Source organism: Camelus ferus, chromosome 5 (genome assembly GCF_009834535.1).
Source record: "Camelus ferus isolate YT-003-E chromosome 5, BCGSAC_Cfer_1.0, whole genome shotgun sequence".
In the NCBI taxonomy this organism is placed as follows: Eukaryota; Metazoa; Chordata; class Mammalia; order Artiodactyla; family Camelidae; genus Camelus; species Camelus ferus.
The window spans coordinates 48,950,630-48,968,992 of record NC_045700.1 but is presented as its reverse complement, the minus strand read 5'-3'; the positions used below and the strand labels follow the sequence as shown (position 1 = coordinate 48,968,992).

At 32.8% G+C, this 18,363-nt stretch overlaps 1 protein-coding gene across 2 annotated transcripts in view; it reads right to left on the bottom strand.

Moving 5' to 3' along the window:
- Window positions 1–18,363, bottom strand: part of MTX2 (metaxin 2) — a 61,196-nt gene that overhangs the window by 10,929 nt on the left and 31,904 nt on the right. For both annotated transcript variants that reach the window (XM_032479745.1, XM_032479744.1), the window contains exons 4-6: window positions 4,651–4,723; window positions 1,756–1,832; window positions 418–510 (exon numbers count right to left, since the gene is read on the bottom strand). In XM_032479745.1, coding sequence (XP_032335636.1) covers window positions 418–510; window positions 1,756–1,832; window positions 4,651–4,723 — 243 coding nt within the window. The remainder of the gene's footprint in view (window positions 1–417; window positions 511–1,755; window positions 1,833–4,650; window positions 4,724–18,363) is intronic.

Genomic DNA, 18,363 nt, shown 5'->3' with positions numbered 1-18,363 from the left:
TTTTTATAAGCCAACTTTATAAAAGTCATATATGTGAGGGTTTTTTTTTTTTGGCTAATGTTGCTATTTAGAATTATTAAACTTAGTGGTGGTACCTCTAAAAATATTTCTTATTCATAAAATATATTGCTAAATACCATTAAAGTATTTTATATATATTATTTAGGTAAACTTCATAAAGCCAAAATAAAATAATAAGTGGGCAGGAATCACTCCTGTTTACAAACAAAAACTAGAACTGAAAATGTCAGACAACTTGTTCATAGATAATGATCAAATAATTTGAGTAACCACATTAGCCCTAAAATTGCTTGACTATTTTCCTATTTTCTTGGTAACTTTAAAATAACCCATAAGAAAGATTGTTTTTCATGAGAGAAAAAGCTTATTTTCAAGACCTATTATCTTCTATTATACCTCTGCAGTCAACAGCATATTGTTGACTAATTCCATGTAGGCTTTCATTTCTGCCTTTTGGACTTCATCCAGCCCATCACTAAGAGAATGGCCCTAAAAGGAATTTAGAAAAATTTTAAAAAGCATCACATTAAAATATACAAAAACTTTCAATTATCTTACCACCAAGTAATATAGCATCAATGTTATACTGCAAATGTCCAATGGATTAATTTCCAAAAAGCATCCTAAAAAATCACTCTTTTATGTGAAAAAATAGTTAATACTCTACTACCACTATAAAATATTAATAAGTCATACTTATTTATCATTATAAAAATGTATCTTTCAATGAACAAAATTACATTATCAATTATTTCACAAAAGAAGAAAACAAGGATGGTCAACAAACCTTGTTTTTTAAGAGACTAACCTTCTTAGTAATAAAATAAATTCCAAAAAGCTGACATGTGTTACTTACAAAGTGGTCAAAGATTTTTAAAAATAATTATCAGTAAAGGTATAGGGAAACAGACATTAATTTTTAAATTCTAATACAGTACAGTAATGAGTGGATACATAAAATTGTATAACCTTTAGTTCAATCTGACAATCTGTTGTAAGATTTTAAAAATGAATACCCTATAACATAATATCACTCTTAAGAATTCATCTTTAGGAGATAATCTGACAAGCATACAAAGTGTAGGTACAAGAATATTTATCTTAGCACTCAATAATAGCAAAATTTGGCAACTTAAATGTCCATCAATAAAGACAAGAAAATAAAACATAATACATCCATATAACAGGATATTATACAACAATTTAAAAAGATGATATATCTTTATTTCCAAACACACTGATGATTTTAAAAGGCTGGTTGCAAAATAACACATAATAGTATTGACTATTTTTCTACATATGTAAAAGTCTGGAAGAATTTTCTCCAAAATGTTAATGTGGATTGTTCTTTGATAACTATTAAAATCTAAACTGAATCATTCAAATGGATAAATTAGTACATTCAACTTCTAAGCAAACTTTATAATTCCCTTCTCAAAGGTTAATCTGGTATTTTACAACAACCTAATAGTTTTCATTTCTGATCAAAATTCTCATAAGCATGAGTTAGAAGGTTATCTTATCATTTTGTAAAGGTCAAATGGCATCCTTTGCCATTGATTTATATTAATAAAAAAAACTTACACTTTAGAACTATTTCTCTAGTAGTTTATATCTGCATTTTATAAAACTAGGTTAAAAATCAGTGTGAATGTTAAGACACGCTAAAGAATGATGTATGACTTGTTTAAGAGAAACTGTGATCAAATGCATTTGATATCTTTTTTTCGTTACCTTGGCTTTAACGAATTGGACTATTGGACCAAGTTCTGATACTACTTGATTTCCTACATGAATAAAAGGTACTTTACCTGTTGAGAAAAAAAAAAAAAGGTGAAAACACTCTCAGTAAATTAAAGTTTGTGCTAAAAAAGAAATCAACACAAAACTGGGATATATATTTTATAATAAAGAGTTTCATAACACTATGACGTTTGAAAATTACAGTTAAATGTGTGCATTAAATTCTATAAATTTTAAAACACTAATTACTAATTTTAAAACAGAAGAAAAAAGAACAAGGAGATTCATTTCTAGAGTTCTCACTTGTATATAACAGATCACAATATTCCCTTTTTAAAGCTAACGCTAACAAATCACTATACAGCAGTAAATACTAATTATTCAAATTATATGAACCGAACCTGGATGTTGGGTAATGATCACTAATAGATTTAAAAAAATTTAACTGGGCTTTCTTTTCCGAGTACAATGAATCAACCTATATTTAAGTTATCTTTATGAAGATTTTTTTTACATCTTCTACTTTCAAATCTCAGATATTCATTCAGGTCAATTGTTTAACCACATAATGGTGCATTAATAAATGTCTCTAACTAAAAAATAACAGGAATTAAGAGAATTAACAATCTTTGAAGGTATGCTAGCTTATGAATTATAATACACAGTATGTTCCCAATATACATGTAGGGAAAAAAGAACAAGTAGTATGCTTATAAAAATTGGTTTCTCTAAACAAATATTATATTTTAAAAGTAGTATTCATTTTTATAAATACTAATAATTTATGAAATTATTAGAGATGATGAGAACAAAATAGTCTCCAAAGAGCTATAAAGTCCACCTCAAATGGTAGAGGAAGAAACTTTGCCAGACCTAGTTCAAACAGAGTTCACACTAACAGCAGGCTTCTTCATGGTGCTTTTAAATAGACTCACTCCTCTGGCTCAGACAGCCTGAGGGTAATGGATGAGGAGCCCAGCACCAACAAAAGCTTCCTCCGCATCCAGAGAATAACATTACAAAGGAAAGGGAGGCCTTTTGGAATACAACTTACCAGACGTATTTAGAAGACATTTCCATTTACCAATATAAAAACACTGAATTCCTCATTTCCTTTCTTCTACTGCTTTATCAATCTTGCCAAAGAGAAAAAAAACTTCCTATCTACTACGTAAGCATTAGGTCATACTGTTTGTTAGCTTGGGATAAAATCTTTGTAACTACTATACTGCTAGAAATACTGCAGGTCTTCTGAGACAATCTGATCTGAGAATGAAAACTGTTTGTAAGTGAAATGCCTGGACTGAAGAGTATTTTGGGGTGGAACATTTTGAGAGCAAAGTGCCTTTCTCACTTTCAATAACCAGTCTGGAGTTCTTGGTAGAAAGAGTTCTTATGGGTGTACCTCGTTTTATTGCACTTTGCATTATTGTGCTTCACAGATATTGTGGGGGGTTTTTTGTTTTTGTTTTTGTTTTACAAACAAGGTTTGTGGCAACCCTGCATTGAGTAAGTATATTGAATTGAGTAAGCATATTGCATTGAGTAAGCATGTTGGCGCCATTTTTCTAACAGCATTTGCTCACTTTATGTCTCTGTATCACACTTTGATAATTTTCACAATATTTCAAACATTTCCATCATTATTATATTTGTTATAAATATAAACCATTAAAACATGAGGAGTTTTTCTAATGGATGAGCAAAATAAGAGGTTTCTTAAAATAGAATCTACTCCCAATGAAGATGCTGTGAAGACTGTTAAAATAACCACAAAGGATTTAGAGTATTACATAAACTTAGTTGATAAAACAGCAGTAGTCTGAGAGGATTGACTCCAATTCCGAAAGAAGTTCTACTATAGGTAAAATGCTATCAAGCAACATTGCATGCTATAGAGAAATCGTTCGTGAAAGGGAGAGTCAATAAATGAGGCAAACTTCAATGTCTTAGTTTAAGAAATTGCCAAAGCCACCCCAAACTTCAGCAAGTACCACCATCAGTCAGCAGCAATCACGACCCTCTACCAGCAAAAAGGGTTTGACTCACAAAATGATTAGCATTTCTAATCATTTCTAATTGAGATATGTATATTGGTTTTTTAGCCACAATGTTATTGCACATTTAATAGATTACAGAATAGTATAAACATAACTTTTATATGCACTGGAAAACCAAAAAAATCCATGTGACTCACTTTATTGTGATATTCACTTTATTGTAGTGGTCTGGAACCGAACCCTGCAATATGTCCAAGGTATGCCTGTATTTTATATCTTTTCTTAAAAATACTTTGAGCATTATATAGATGTGAAGCAGATTAGCAGTTCGGGTAGTCAACTAAATACTCATATATCTCTAAATATAAAGAAATATGTAAAAATCAAGGCAACAAATTAGAAGTGAGTAATGTTTTCTGCCTGACAAAGTGGAACCAATGTTATACCCTTATTATTGCAGGTGATCAGGCAAAAGCTCAGTGAGACAGCTATTCTCTGGTACCAATCAGATAGAGATCTTAAGAGAAAACTGAGGGCCCTGCTTCTCATTTAGGCAGAATAATCATGCTTAGAACTTTTACTTTTAAAGATAGCAAGAAGATGTTGCCAAGCAAGTTTATAGATTCAGAGGATACTAGAAGTAGAAAGGACTTTCGATATGATCTACAGACTTGACCACATCTGACCAGAGTTGAAATGAGTAGACATGTCACCCCAAGACTGTCAAGTTTCCAATTGTTATTTTATAAAACCATGGGGAAAATTCTTTAAAGGGTAAACAAAAAAAATAGGCATTCAAAAAAAATCTAGGTACAAACTGGACTACCACTACAATTTTATTAATGTAGAATATTAACAGAGAAATTAAAAACTAAAAAACACTTACCAGATGGAGACATATATTCTGCATTTGCCCTGCAAACCACTTTGACAGGCAGATTACACATCTGCAAAAAGGCCTGTAAATCAAGAGAAGTACATAGTAAGTCTAGTGAAAGTATATGCATATTCAAACACAACTTTTATTTATTTTCTAAATTTAAGTAATAGCTCAGGAAAAGGAAAAGAATGAATCAACTTAAAGTGAAAGATTTGTATTCCAAAACAAAAATAAAATGTCACTGCAATACTAGAAAATCAATGACTTAGACACCAGTAAATATATTAAACTTAAAGCATTTATACATACAAATGTAAATTACTTATACTTATTTTACTGCATTAGTTTATGAAGTCAGCAATACTGTATATTTCTTTAATTTTTTTTAACAGATAAAGTCCATACTTGATAAGCTATTGCTTAATTCCATTACCCTTTACAGGAACCATATTTTTCTTGTTTTTGGAGAAAATTCTCAAAATGTTATTTTTACTATTTCAAAGTTCTCTCCAAAAATACTCAGTATCCTAATATGTATGCTGACTAATTCAATTTTGAAAGACTATTTATTTTCACTTTGTTTATAGCAACAAATATTTTATACACAACTAAACTGTGTAACAACAGGGAACCACTAAATCATTTGTGGTAAATCCAAACCATGTAATGTTATAAAACAATTTTAAAATCATTAATTACAGCTTCACACATGGCTGCCTAAAGAACTTTATTTCCCACGTTTCCTTACAACTGGGTGTGACCAATGTCTAAATTTTGGCCAATGGGACTTAAAAGTTCTGGGCATCTACTTGGGAAGTTTCTTTAAACGGAAAGGATATGACCTCTCCTCTTTCTTTCTTTCCTGCTGATTAGCATGTGAAAAGGATGACTATAGCCACAGTAGCTAAACTGAACCAGAGCAGAAGTTGAGTGTTGAAGATGGTAGAACAAGAAGAGTAAAGAAGTCTAAGGTCTTTGATAATCATGCAGTCACCAAACCTGGATTTCCTGTAATTATAAAAGGAAGGAAGGAAGGAAGGAAGGAAGGAAGGAAGGAAGGAAGGAAGGAAGGGAGGAAAGAAACTTCTGTCTTTTTAAGCCACTGCTATTTTCAGTTTTCCATAACTCACAGCCAAAACTAATCCTAATTCACCAACAATGACTGTTTCTAGGTTTAAACAGCACCTTATCCAACCAAAAGTTGATTTCTCTATGTCTATGTAAGTATACACTAACAGCCCTCTAAATACTATAACCTGTGCTCCCAATTTATAACAATAAGTGAGCTTCTTGATTGACCCACAAGAAGGGACTCTGGGTAGCAGTTCTCAAACTTCAGCATGCATAAAAGTCATGTAGAAGGTTTGTTAAAACACAGATTGCTAGGAAGGGAGGAATTAGAAAAAGTATAATGAGACCGTTTAAGAAGACTGGATAAAGAAGAAAAGGAAAAAGGGTCAACTCCCTTCTGTTACATATGTATCTGTTCCCAATGGTAAAAAAAGGCTGAGCTCATAAAAACATAAACAGGAAAAAAAAAAAAAAAAAACAGTGGAAATAGGCTGAAATGACAAGAACCAGGTAGAATAACTGACATACAAGGTCTTTGAGAAGATAAAAAGAAATGAAATAAGAGCACAAGTGGAAGCATCTGTTTTTAATCAGGAAACAGGACACTTTTTCCACTATAATTGCAAGGTGTGGTCAGAATCAATGACAATGACTGCAAGCCAATAAAGGAGAAGGACAAGAAAATGAGGGAGCGCTCCTATTCCATGAAATGGGAAGAGAAACTGTCTGCTGAGAATGAAGGATTAGGAGGGGACTGAGGCCTTCAGAAGAACAAAAATAACTTGAAAGAATTGTTTAATGTATCTTCTCAAAGGTCATAATATCTAGTTGTTAGTTAACAATCATAATACTATACAAAGTAGTAAATATGGTGTATTTTGCTAAACTACATGTATATTGGTAACTGTACTAATCATTATTCCAAAAAGCTGTGTTTCACTAAAAAAGATTAAGCAAAATTGTAACGTTCTGCAATCAAAGCCATGTTTCCAATCCCGTGAATTTTTTACTTCTTTACTTTTCTTTACTGACTTAGTTTTGATCAATTTAACAACACTCAACTTATCACAGATCTCAATTAATGGCATAATTCTACTTAGAGAAAGATTAATTTTATAGCACTTACTACAATTATTCTTCATCCCTGATTCAAAACAAATCTCTGATTTAATGTGAATCAATCACAAAGTCTGATGTCATAAACACAGTATTTCATCCAAACATTAAATATGCAAAACAAAACATTACCATGACTGTCTTTAAGAATATAAAAACTCTAAATCCAAACCAGACTTTGATTCAAACAGTATTTCTCCTTTCTCTTATAGGATGGGAAAAATCCCTGAGAGGTTCCAAGAGTACTTTCACCTTTTACTTGCATTTTCAATCTCTTATCCTGCCCCAATACTCCAAATAAAACTGGCATGCTACACCAGCCTAAAACACATTTTATTTTCAGTTCTGAGATAGCAATTGCATACTTTTATTCTTATGTAAATCCAAACAAAAATGTAGTTCTAATTATAATTAGGAAAGTTAGGATAACCCAGCCAACTCCTATTCCTCAGTTGGATACATTATTTCAAACTAATTCAAGTGAATGACAACACAAAATTATTTAAATGAAAAACTTAGCACATCCTATCAGAACAATGATCTGTAACTGTGCTGTCCAATATGGTAGCCATTAGTCACCTGTGGCTAATTAACTTAAATTTAAATTGATTAAAGTTGAATACAATTTTTAATTCATTTCCCCAGTCACATTAGCCATTTCAAGTGCTCAACAGCCACATGTGGCTAGTAGCTACCATATTTATTGGACAGTACAAATAACAGAACATTCCCATCATCAGAGAAAGTTCTGTTGAACAGTGTGGGTATATTACAATGGTAATCAGTGCATAAAAGACATCTCAGCAAAACAGGCTGACATTGTCTGAAAGTGATTAGGCTAAATATTAGAAAAACAAGCTGCATAATATTACAGTGTCTACAAACCCTGCAAGTGATCAATCATCTTTTGATGACAGTGACACATTAAACACCACAATATTTTCAATTTCAGAAAAACCTAATACAGGGTTTACCTATTTGCTGAGCAACCCCAATTGACAAAATGGTCAGGTAAATTTATTAACATGTGAAAACTAAGAACTTAAGAATGAATAAATTAAAACCACAGCCAATAAATATATTCATTCATGAATATAAATTTACTGAGTACCTAAGCCTATGTCATGGTAGGAATTTTTTAAACACACACATACATGCACACAGAACATAATATCCAGTACCTGACTTTTAAGACTCTGAAATTTAATAAGCTTGATGTAGTTTCAACAAATTGAATTAACCAGTTAAATTCTTAGTGTAAAAAAAATTCACTGAAGGGGTAGAGTACCACTATATTTTATTCCCCTCCCCCCCAAAAAAAACCTCAAAGGAAAAAAGTAATACTAGATCATCAATAACCAGTTAAACATGAAGGACTGAATTTACACATTTATCTCTACAACCTTTCAAAAAATCCACTGAAATAATAGTGAAGAGATAGAAAATGTATAAACCCAGAAAAACACAAAGAATGGAAAAGCAGACCAGAGACGTCAACCCATTTTTGTAAGATGAAAAGCAGACTTGGCAGGGCAGAGGAAGCTTAAACCTAAGAGCATGCAGAGGAGAAAATCAATACAACTGCATCACAGAAACGAGGAAGATTCCAAAATTGGAGGCACCATGTACCACAGAAGGCAGAGGTGAGGTAAAGGACTAAAATAGGAGAACTGGATGAAAATCTGTGTAAAAGTCAGACAGCTGGCAGGAGACAGAGGTTTATACTCTGAGAAATCCACCAGAGACTTCTGACTCAGTACCCAAGCACAGCACAGAGGCCTGGAAGGAGGGTCACACTGAAAGGAAAGTTAAGGGAAAGTATGCACACTGACTGTAGAGACCCACAGCACCCCTCTCCCTTCTCAGTTCCCAAATACTGCCAGCCAAATTAAGTACCTCCAGGTATCTCTCCCAGAAAAGGCCTAAAAATACCAGTGGTTTTAGTGGGGGGTAGGGGTGGGTGGGACACCAGCCAAAAAAGTGGTAGCTCACTGTGCAATCAGTCTACAGTGAAGCCTACATGTCAAAAATCTCCCCTCATCTCCCCATCGGCTTTTTAGGACTTCATTCTTAAATATAAATTGATAGCAGAGATCAATATATAGTTGAGGAAAGCCTCAAACATACAGCGCCAAAGCAAACCACAAAAAAGGAATTGAGAGGAAACAGAAAATGCAGACAGCAGAGAGCAACTTCAAAGAAAAATTATAATGGCTAATATTTATTAAGCACTTACCATGTGCCAGGTACATGCAGAAGAGCTTTACCCTATGAGGTAAGTACAAAAAAAATTCCTATTTTAAGATGAGAAAACAGAAGTAAAGAGAGTTAAGGAATCTATTCAAGACATGCAGGAAGACAGGAAAGAAGGGAGGGAGGGAAGAAGGGATAGAAAAGGGAAAGAAAGGAAAAAAGAAAAAAGGGGGGAAAGAAAAATGAGAAGAAGCGAAGAATACAAAGGACTGAGATGACACTATATGTCTCAACAGCAACTCTGAAAGCTAGATGACACAAGGTCTTCAAAATTCTAAGAAAAAAATCTTGTCAACCTAAAATTCTACATGTGCCAAGGTACCAGTCAAGTGTGAAGACAGAAGAAAACACCATACAAGCAAGGTCTTTTTAAAAAAGCTAAAATAAAAACAAGAACCAAGAAAAAAAGAATATAGGACACAGAAAATTAGGGGAGCCAACATAAAAGGAAAACAAAAAATTCCCTGAATGATGATGAACAGCAGTCATAAGAAAATAGTTCTGAAGCCAACCAAAGAAAGGAACTGTTCTAATTTAAGTAAATGGGACAGGGCTTTCTAACACAGTATTTTCAAAATAAATTTCCAAAAGAAAAGAAAAATACATAAAGAACCTGATGTGTTCGACCATTGTGGGAGTGAGTTTCACAGTTCAGTCAAAGTTTAGGGGAGAAAACTACTCAAATGAATTAAATAAAGCAATGATTTACTCAATGGAAAAAAAAAGAAATAATATGTTCATAGTATGCTGAACCACTCAGCTGGGATCAATATCTATATTCTAATTATAATTTAAACACCAAATATTAATTTAGCCAAAAAAGTTAAGAGAACTACCAGGAAGATGGGGAAGGAGAGGGTGAGGAGAATTACAAGAGGTAAATTTTATAGTGGAAATCAATAGATACGTTTAAATTAAAAAATGAAATAGCAACATAAGCATTTCACTTTGAAATATAGAGGTGAATTACCCAGGAAAAAATACAGCTGAAAGAATTGAACGTGATTGTCTCTGGGTATCAGTATTTGGGGGGAGGTAAGAGTGGGACAGTAGACTGTGGTTTTTTGTGTGATAAGCCTCTCATACATTGCTGGTGGGAGTGTAAATGATCCAACCACTCTGAACTGTTTGGTAGTATCTACTACTAAGCAGATATCTTATCAGCCAATAATTCCACTCCCAGAAATACACCAAAAAGAAACCGATGCATATAGCCACTAACACACAGGAATGCTCCTAGCAACTTCATCCATATAATCAAATAATAGGAACCCAAATGTCCATTAACATAAGGAGCAACTCTAAAATTCCTAATTCTAAGCTAAAAAAGATGTATGTCACCAATTGCTATTATAAAAAAGAAGAAAAATGAACATAAAAAGACTATACACTTTTCCTGATTCTTAATTCTTTACAAATAGCATTCACTGAGAATTTTTAAATCAGAGAAATTCTAAAAATAGTCCCAGAAGATGATACTATGATACTCTATGAAGAGTCTAAATTCTATTTCCTCAGTAATTACTTCTGAATCATAGCTTCTGGAAACTATAGCTCAGATTTTTTGTAAAAACTAGTTTTGAGAAATAAAAAATATTTCATTTATAAATAATTGAAACTAAGGCCACAGTTTAAATAAATAAGAACAATCTGTCACCAATCAATTCAAACCTTACAAATATCCTAAATTCTAGATTCAAAAGTTGTCATTGTAGATAACAATGTCACTGCTCTGATTAGATTATAAAACTAGCGGCTTAAATATTGGGGGAAAAAAACCTTTCAAATGTTGCTGATAAAAAAAACTGTCAGGAATATAGACAGGAATCCTATAATAGCAATCCTTCAGTAACATGGTGCCAGGGCTTCTGGTTCTTCTCCCTTCTCATTTCTTTTTTTTTTTTTTTTAACATTTTTTATTGATTTATAATCATTTTACAATGTTGCATCAAATTCCAGTGTAGAGCACAATTTTTCAGTTACACATGAACATATATATATTCATTGTCACATTTTTTTCTCTGTGAGCTACCATAAGATCTTGTATGTATTTCCCTGTGCTATGCAGTATAATCTTGTTTATCTATTCTACAATTTTGAAATCCCAGTCTATCCCTTCCCACCCTCTGCCCCTTTGGCAAACACAAGTTTGTATTCTATGTCTATGTGTCTATTTCTGTTTTGTATTTATGCTTTGTTTGTTTTTGTTTTGTTTTTTCTTTAGATTCCACATATGAGCGATCTCATATGGTATTTTTCTTTCTCTTTCTGGCTTACTTCACTTAGAATGACATTCTCCAGGAGCATCCATGTTGCTGCAAATGGTGTTATGTTGTCGGTTTCTATGGCTGAGTAGTATTCCATTGTATAAATATACCACATCTTCTTTATCCAGTCATCTGTTGATGGACATTTAGACTGTTTCCATGTCTTGGCTATTGTAAATAGTGCTGCTATGAACATTGGGGTGCAGGTGTTATTTTGAAGTAGGGTTCCTTCTGGATATATGCCCAGGAGCAGTATTCCTGGGTCATACAGTAAGTCTATTCCTAGTCTTTTGAGGAATCTCCATACTGTTTTCCACAGTGGCTGCATCAAATTGCATTCCCACCAGCAGTGTAGGAGGGTTCCCTTTTCTCCACAGCCTCTCCAGCATTTGTCATTTGTGGATTTTTGAATGATGGCCATTCTGACTGGTATGAGGTGATACCTCATCATAGTTTTGATTTGCATTTACAATGGAATAAAGACAGTCTCTTCAGCAAATGGTGCTGGGAAAACTGGACAGCAGCATGTAAAGCAATGAAGCTAGAACACTCCCTTACACCATACACAAAAATGAACTCAAAGTGGATCAAAGACTTAAACATAAGATGAGATACAATAAACCTAGAAGAAAATATAGGCAAAACATAATCTGACATATATCTCAAAAATGTTCTCCTAGAACAGTCTACTCAAACAATAGAAACAAAAGCAAGAATAAACAAATGGGACCTAATGAAATTTACAAGCTTCTGCACAGCAAAGGAAACCGTAAGTAAAACAAAATGACAACCTACAGAATGGGAGAAAATTTTTGCAAATGAAACCAACAAAGGCTTGATCTCCAGAATATATAAGCAGCTCATATGATTTAATAAGAAAAAAACAAACAACCCAATCCAAAAATGGGCAGAAGACCTAAACAAGCAATTCTCCAAGGAAGACATACAAATGATCAATAGGCACATGAAACAATGCTCAATATCACTCCCTTCTCATTTCAGATCCCCCTAGCTTTTACTGTTATAATTCCCAGTTATGTGCCTTGTACTCATCTAGCAGATAATGATTATCAGCTCAATGAATAAATGAACAAACATATAAAAATCTGAACAATACATAAACCACAAAATGCACAAAGAGTAGAGAATCTAAAACTCAAAATCTTCTAGTTCTAGTCATAGGTGGAATTTTTCTAAATGAAGTAACTTCTAAATGAAGAAACTTCTGATAATAAAAACATAGGGGAAAAAAGGCTGCTTTTGTCAAAATTCAAAACACAAAATTTATACTCAACCACTGGTTGGGGTATAAATCAATGTAATCTTTTTAAAGGGTACTTTGGCAACATCTACCAAAATTCTAATTGTACATATCTTTTGATCCAGCAACTGTATTGTTAGAAATATATCATACAGACACACTTACATAAAATTATGTAAGATATATGTAAGGATATTCACACCTAAGTCCTATTTACAGTAGCAAAGTAGTAATTATAACAATAGCCTAATAGCCATCAATAAGAGACTGGTTCAATAAAACTGGTGAATCCACTAATGGCATATTTGTAGTCTTCAAAAAAGAAGGAGTTGCCCCTCAGCTGAACTTCTCATACTAAATTCCAAAGGCATTTCTCATCTGGCACCTTCTGTAAGGGCTACCGAATGACATGAGACAATATACACCAAATGCAGAATTCTTTTTTGTGTTATTTTTCTTCTAAAGGCCTGGTGCAAATCACTAAAACACAGCTTAATAAGGCCTACAAAAAGCTAATTTATTTGGTCCAATGTGTAGTTTCCTGTGAACTAACTAGGAGGATATAATTTTGAATATGTAGAAGAATGAATGGAAAGCACTTATTCATTCATTCCCTCACTCAATGCATATTTATTGAGCATGTACTATATATCAGGAACTATTCTAGGCAATGAGAACAGAGCGGTCCCAGACCTTACAGAATTTACATTCTAATGGCGACAGATGACAAAGCAAAAAAAGTCCATGGTGATTCCTGCTACTTAGAAACACAAAGCCATATGAAGGTACTGCTATTATATGTAGGATGGTCATATAAGGGTTCACCAACAACATAACATTTGAGCATAAACCTGAAGAAAGTTAGAGAGCAAGCCATGGAGATTTCTCAGAGAAGGGCAGTCCAAGTTCAAAGCAGTCCTGTGCTTCAACTGGTGTGCTTGAGGAACAGCAACAAGACCTGTGTGACGAAGCAGACTAAGTGAGTGGTAAGGGATGACAGGAGATCATGTAGGACTTACAGATAGCTGGAAGGATTTTGGCTTTTACTTTGAGTGAGATGATCATTAGAGGATGTTGAGCTGAGGATTGCTGGAATCTGACTGATGTTTTAAAAGATTACAAACAGCTGTACAGAGATTAGATTGTAGAGAGTAGAAGGGTAGAAACAGAAGAACTCATTAGGAGGATTCTGTAATAATCTAGGCAAGAAATGATGGTGGCCCAGACCAGATTAAGAGTGCTGGAGGTGGTAAGAAGTCAGATTCTGGCTATGTTTTTAAGGTAGGGCCAAAAAGATTTGCTGATAACTGGATGTGGACACAGGAAAAAGAGAGGACTCCAAAGGTAACTCAAAGTTCCTGACATAAACAACTAGAAAGATGGAACTGCCATTTACCAAAACAGGAAAAACCATGGAATGAGCAGGTTTTGGTGGGAGGAGGAGGATTCAGGGGTCTTTAGATGGTCTTCTCTATCACTTCTATGTTAGATTTCCAACAGGCAATGAATAGCAGACAACTCTGCTCTCTTTTCAAAGGCCTGGAGTTGCTATGGCACAGTTATATGCTTTGAAACCAGATAAGCAGATTCTAAGGAAACATTGAGAAACTCAAACTTGTAGGCCACCCATCTCTTTTATAGACAGAGGTGACAGAAATACCTACAAATCAGTATAATCTTTGTCAACACTTTCCTGCAAATATGGTAATATCAAAGTGTTAAGAAATAGGTAGAGCTACAGATACTATGCAGAATAAAAATACAATCAAGGACAGTTTTTATCTTTGGTCTTTTCCGTCTCCTGCATCTATAGCTCATCAAGTTAAAAACCTGAAAAGTCAATTTAACATCTGGTTAAATGAGAAGCTTGAAAAGGCTAAGAAGCCATCTGATAAGAATAGTATTATCTTCTGAAAATTTACTGAGAAGTAATACACAAAGGAGCCACTGTCAGCCAGAGTCCTTTAAAATCTCAGCAACTATGGCCCAGTTGTCAGGAAATTTAAAATAAGCATGCAGGTCTTACAATAAAAGTAAGTAAGCAGAATAACATTAATGAGCAAATCAAATAAAACAAAACATCTCAAATAGTATGCCTACCTAGTTTCTTCAAGTCTTTATTCCCTAAGAAATATATTAACAATATTCCAGAAAGAATCTAGGGGGAAACCAGTGAAATTAAATTTAAGCCTAAAAGTCATCAATTTCTTTAAGAGAAAACAATAATTATGATGGTTCCTGATAGAAGTAACAAAACAGAACCTACAATCTTAAAAGCCTTAAAATATCAAATATCAAATATCCTTTGTTTTAATTACATTATGTTAACAACAGCCAAAAAGGTAATTAAAAATATTCAGTTCATGAAATGGTAACAAGGGCTCAACTCTGGTTGAATGGAAACAGCCAGCCAAGCATAGGCCTGCCCTCGGCGTCGTCGCTACATTTGCACACAGAGGATGTTGCCTCCTTGAGATGCTATCCCTACTATTATTTAGAGCAATTTGACTTTCTGTTGTTGACTCATAAGCCATACCACTCTTACGACTGGGCTACTATCCCACTCCTTATTTGTCACTGGTTAAATGCCCTAGCAGAATCTAAGGGATCCTAACAGAGTAAAGATTTAAGAATCAAGCTGTTAAAGTGGAAGACTAGAGTGTCTTTGAAAAATGGGAATCCTCTGCATCAGTCTTAAAAGTCAGTGTAGAACAGTAAGAGTTAAAAGAGCAGAAGCCTCCCAGCGGGACATCTCTTGGTAGAATCTTGGTGACTGACTGGTAGTCAGAGAAAGTTCCTTTACCTCATAAGCTTTCTCATTTCTAAAATGAAGATAATTTATTATTAGGCAGGCTAATTGAGGTGCTGTATGTAAAATACACACCATCTGGCACACAGTACATCAATAAATAACAAAATATTATTATTAAAACTAGTAGTAATAATATCAGTAATAATAAACACTCATATATCTATCTGCAGAAGAAGAAAGACTATTTAACCTTGGTGACTTCAAAAGAAAACTTCACTTATTTTCTACCTTTTAACATCTCCTTAAAAGGGTAAATAATTATATACTTAACTTAGTTATATTTATTTATAATCAAAATAGAAAAATTGTGCGCTAAGATAAAAATCTCTAAATAGGTATCAAAAGAATAAGGGAACATAACCAGAAGCACTTTTTTTTAACAATAATAAGATAAAGAGTAAATATATGATTTCTATGTTTTCAGTATGCATCTTATACAACACAAAATCTTTTCAACAAGGCAAAAACAAATGAAGACATTTTGATACTGACATAAACTTTTGCTTTATAAATAATTTTTCAAAGTCATACACACTAATGAAATTGACAAAAGGCCTTCCCCTCCAGAATATAAGCTCCATTAGCACACGATCACCATGCTTACCTTGTTCACTACTTTATTCTCGGCACACCATAGGTTCTCTTTATAAATATGCCACAGATATTTATAATAATAAATATAAGCATACCTAACTAAGTTCATAGAAAACTAGTAAGCTACAACAAAGATCAACATTTTGTTATCTTATGGTACCAAAGCTCACTGCATTTAAAAGATCAATGTAACTCCTGTTAAATTCAGAGGTATTTAAACAGATGATGTTTTAGAAAAATGATAACAAGAATTCAACTTTTTAAAAAATTAGTTACACAGAAATCAACAGAAACCAAAATTCAATTAGCAGAAAAAGCTTTAAATACAGCAAATTTGTTACCAAAAACATGAAATGCTATTGAAAGCACATACGAAACAGATCACATCAGAGAACAGAACCTTCCTTATTAACACAACTCTCACCTTAATACCACTCTTGGAATATCTGACTCAATTTTAGATACATCAATATCTGACAGCTTTAGAAAAAAATCAAGTTTAGAAAGAAAGCATCAAAAAGGATAATCAGAATAGGAAAAGATATAAGCTTTCCCCCAAGAGAATTAAATATAAATAAAAGTAAATTGTAGGGTCAAAATTAAGTAGAAGAGTTATAAAACAGTCAAAGTGCAGAAAGAATAATTCTTATAACCCAAGAATCTAATACAATACCAGTTAAATAGCTGACACTCAATGAGCAACTTGGGAGAAATGATAAGAAACTTAACTTTTTTCCTGAGTCCTTATAATAAGTGTTGTGAACTTTTGTGATTTACAGATAAAATAAACATTCCCAACTGAGGAAAATAACAATTACAACACCAACAAAAAAAAAAAACTACCTCTTTAATTTAAAATTATTAGGATAAGCTAAATAGTAGGTGGCAGCAATATAAAATGTACTCATTTCATTTTAATAAACTAATGCAACTCAATATTGAATCATTTACCAATGAGCAGCATCAACTAACTTTCTTTTCTTTATTCCAAAAACAAAATGAACATTTGCCTTTAAGTTAAATATGTAACAATATTCTTTAATTGCAGTTAAGTAATAAAATCAACATTGCTTGCCAATAAAACTTAAAATAACTCAAAATTTAAAAGTATTTTTCTTAATAAGTTTTTAAAAGATTGGGTGCTTTATATTGATTAACACTGTGGAATTTAAGGTATCATAAACATGGCTTCTAAATGTATGTAAAGCACATTAACAAAATTATCCAAATTCAGATAGAGAACAATCCATTTTCAGTCCAACCATCACCAGCTATCCTTAGCCAGCAGACTTCAGGTTTTCTTCTTTAGGACAAAGCTATTCATTTCATAATTAAATTTGAAATACTTAGGTAAGAACTCACTAAGGACTATTATAAAGCATGCAAATACCATTTTCAGGGCACAAAATGAAAATGGTTCTGAATTTTAACTCATATCTTGCTTTACCAGGACGCAAAAGAAAATCTGTGACAACAACTGAAGAATTATTTTCCACCTTTCTAAAGAGACATGTTTTAAAATTAAAAACCATGAACAAATTTATCTACAAAATAATTCATTTTTCATATCAAACAGCTGCAGACCCTGTAATTGAAATAATGTATCTAAGGTTACAAATGAAAAGTGTTAGATATCATTCTTGAAGTGACAGATTAAGTTCCTAATCCAGTTAAAGTAATAGCCATATTTGTAGTTTAACATAAATTAAGACCTTAATTATATTTGTGACTATTTTAAACAAAATAACAAATTCCTTTGTACCTGGGAATGTAATTTATAGCAAAGCCAGGTTCATTTTCCAAACCAATCTATTTCACACTGCAGAAGTACTCTGGTATAATGGTATAATGTAATTCTTATTGTAGAGTGTTGAAAGAGTAGATTCACTAAAAGCACAGAAGAGGTTTGAAGATAAATGAAGATGCTATTCATTCAAGGGTAATTTCATCTTAGAACCATATGAAAGATGTTTCGCTCACATAGGGTAGTGTATGGCCTCAAATTTAAGTGTATTTTCAGCTCAAATATAATGCTGCTAGATCGATTATGTTGATATTGTGTATCTAATAATGAAGAATTTTAGCCTTTTTCTGTTTAAAAAATAGACTCATTTTTTTCATCTTACTGCTGTCTTTATTATTCTGTTTAACAGCAACAACAAATTCTTAGATTCTGCTTGCTATTGACTCTTTAAACAGAAAAGTATACAGTTGATATTCTAACATCCAATCTCTCAGAACTACAGAAGTGTGAATTTTTGCTAAGTTAAATGGATATTTATATTAGCAAACCATTACCCTGTATAACCACTTTACATTATTTCACTAATTAGTAAAAATGACAA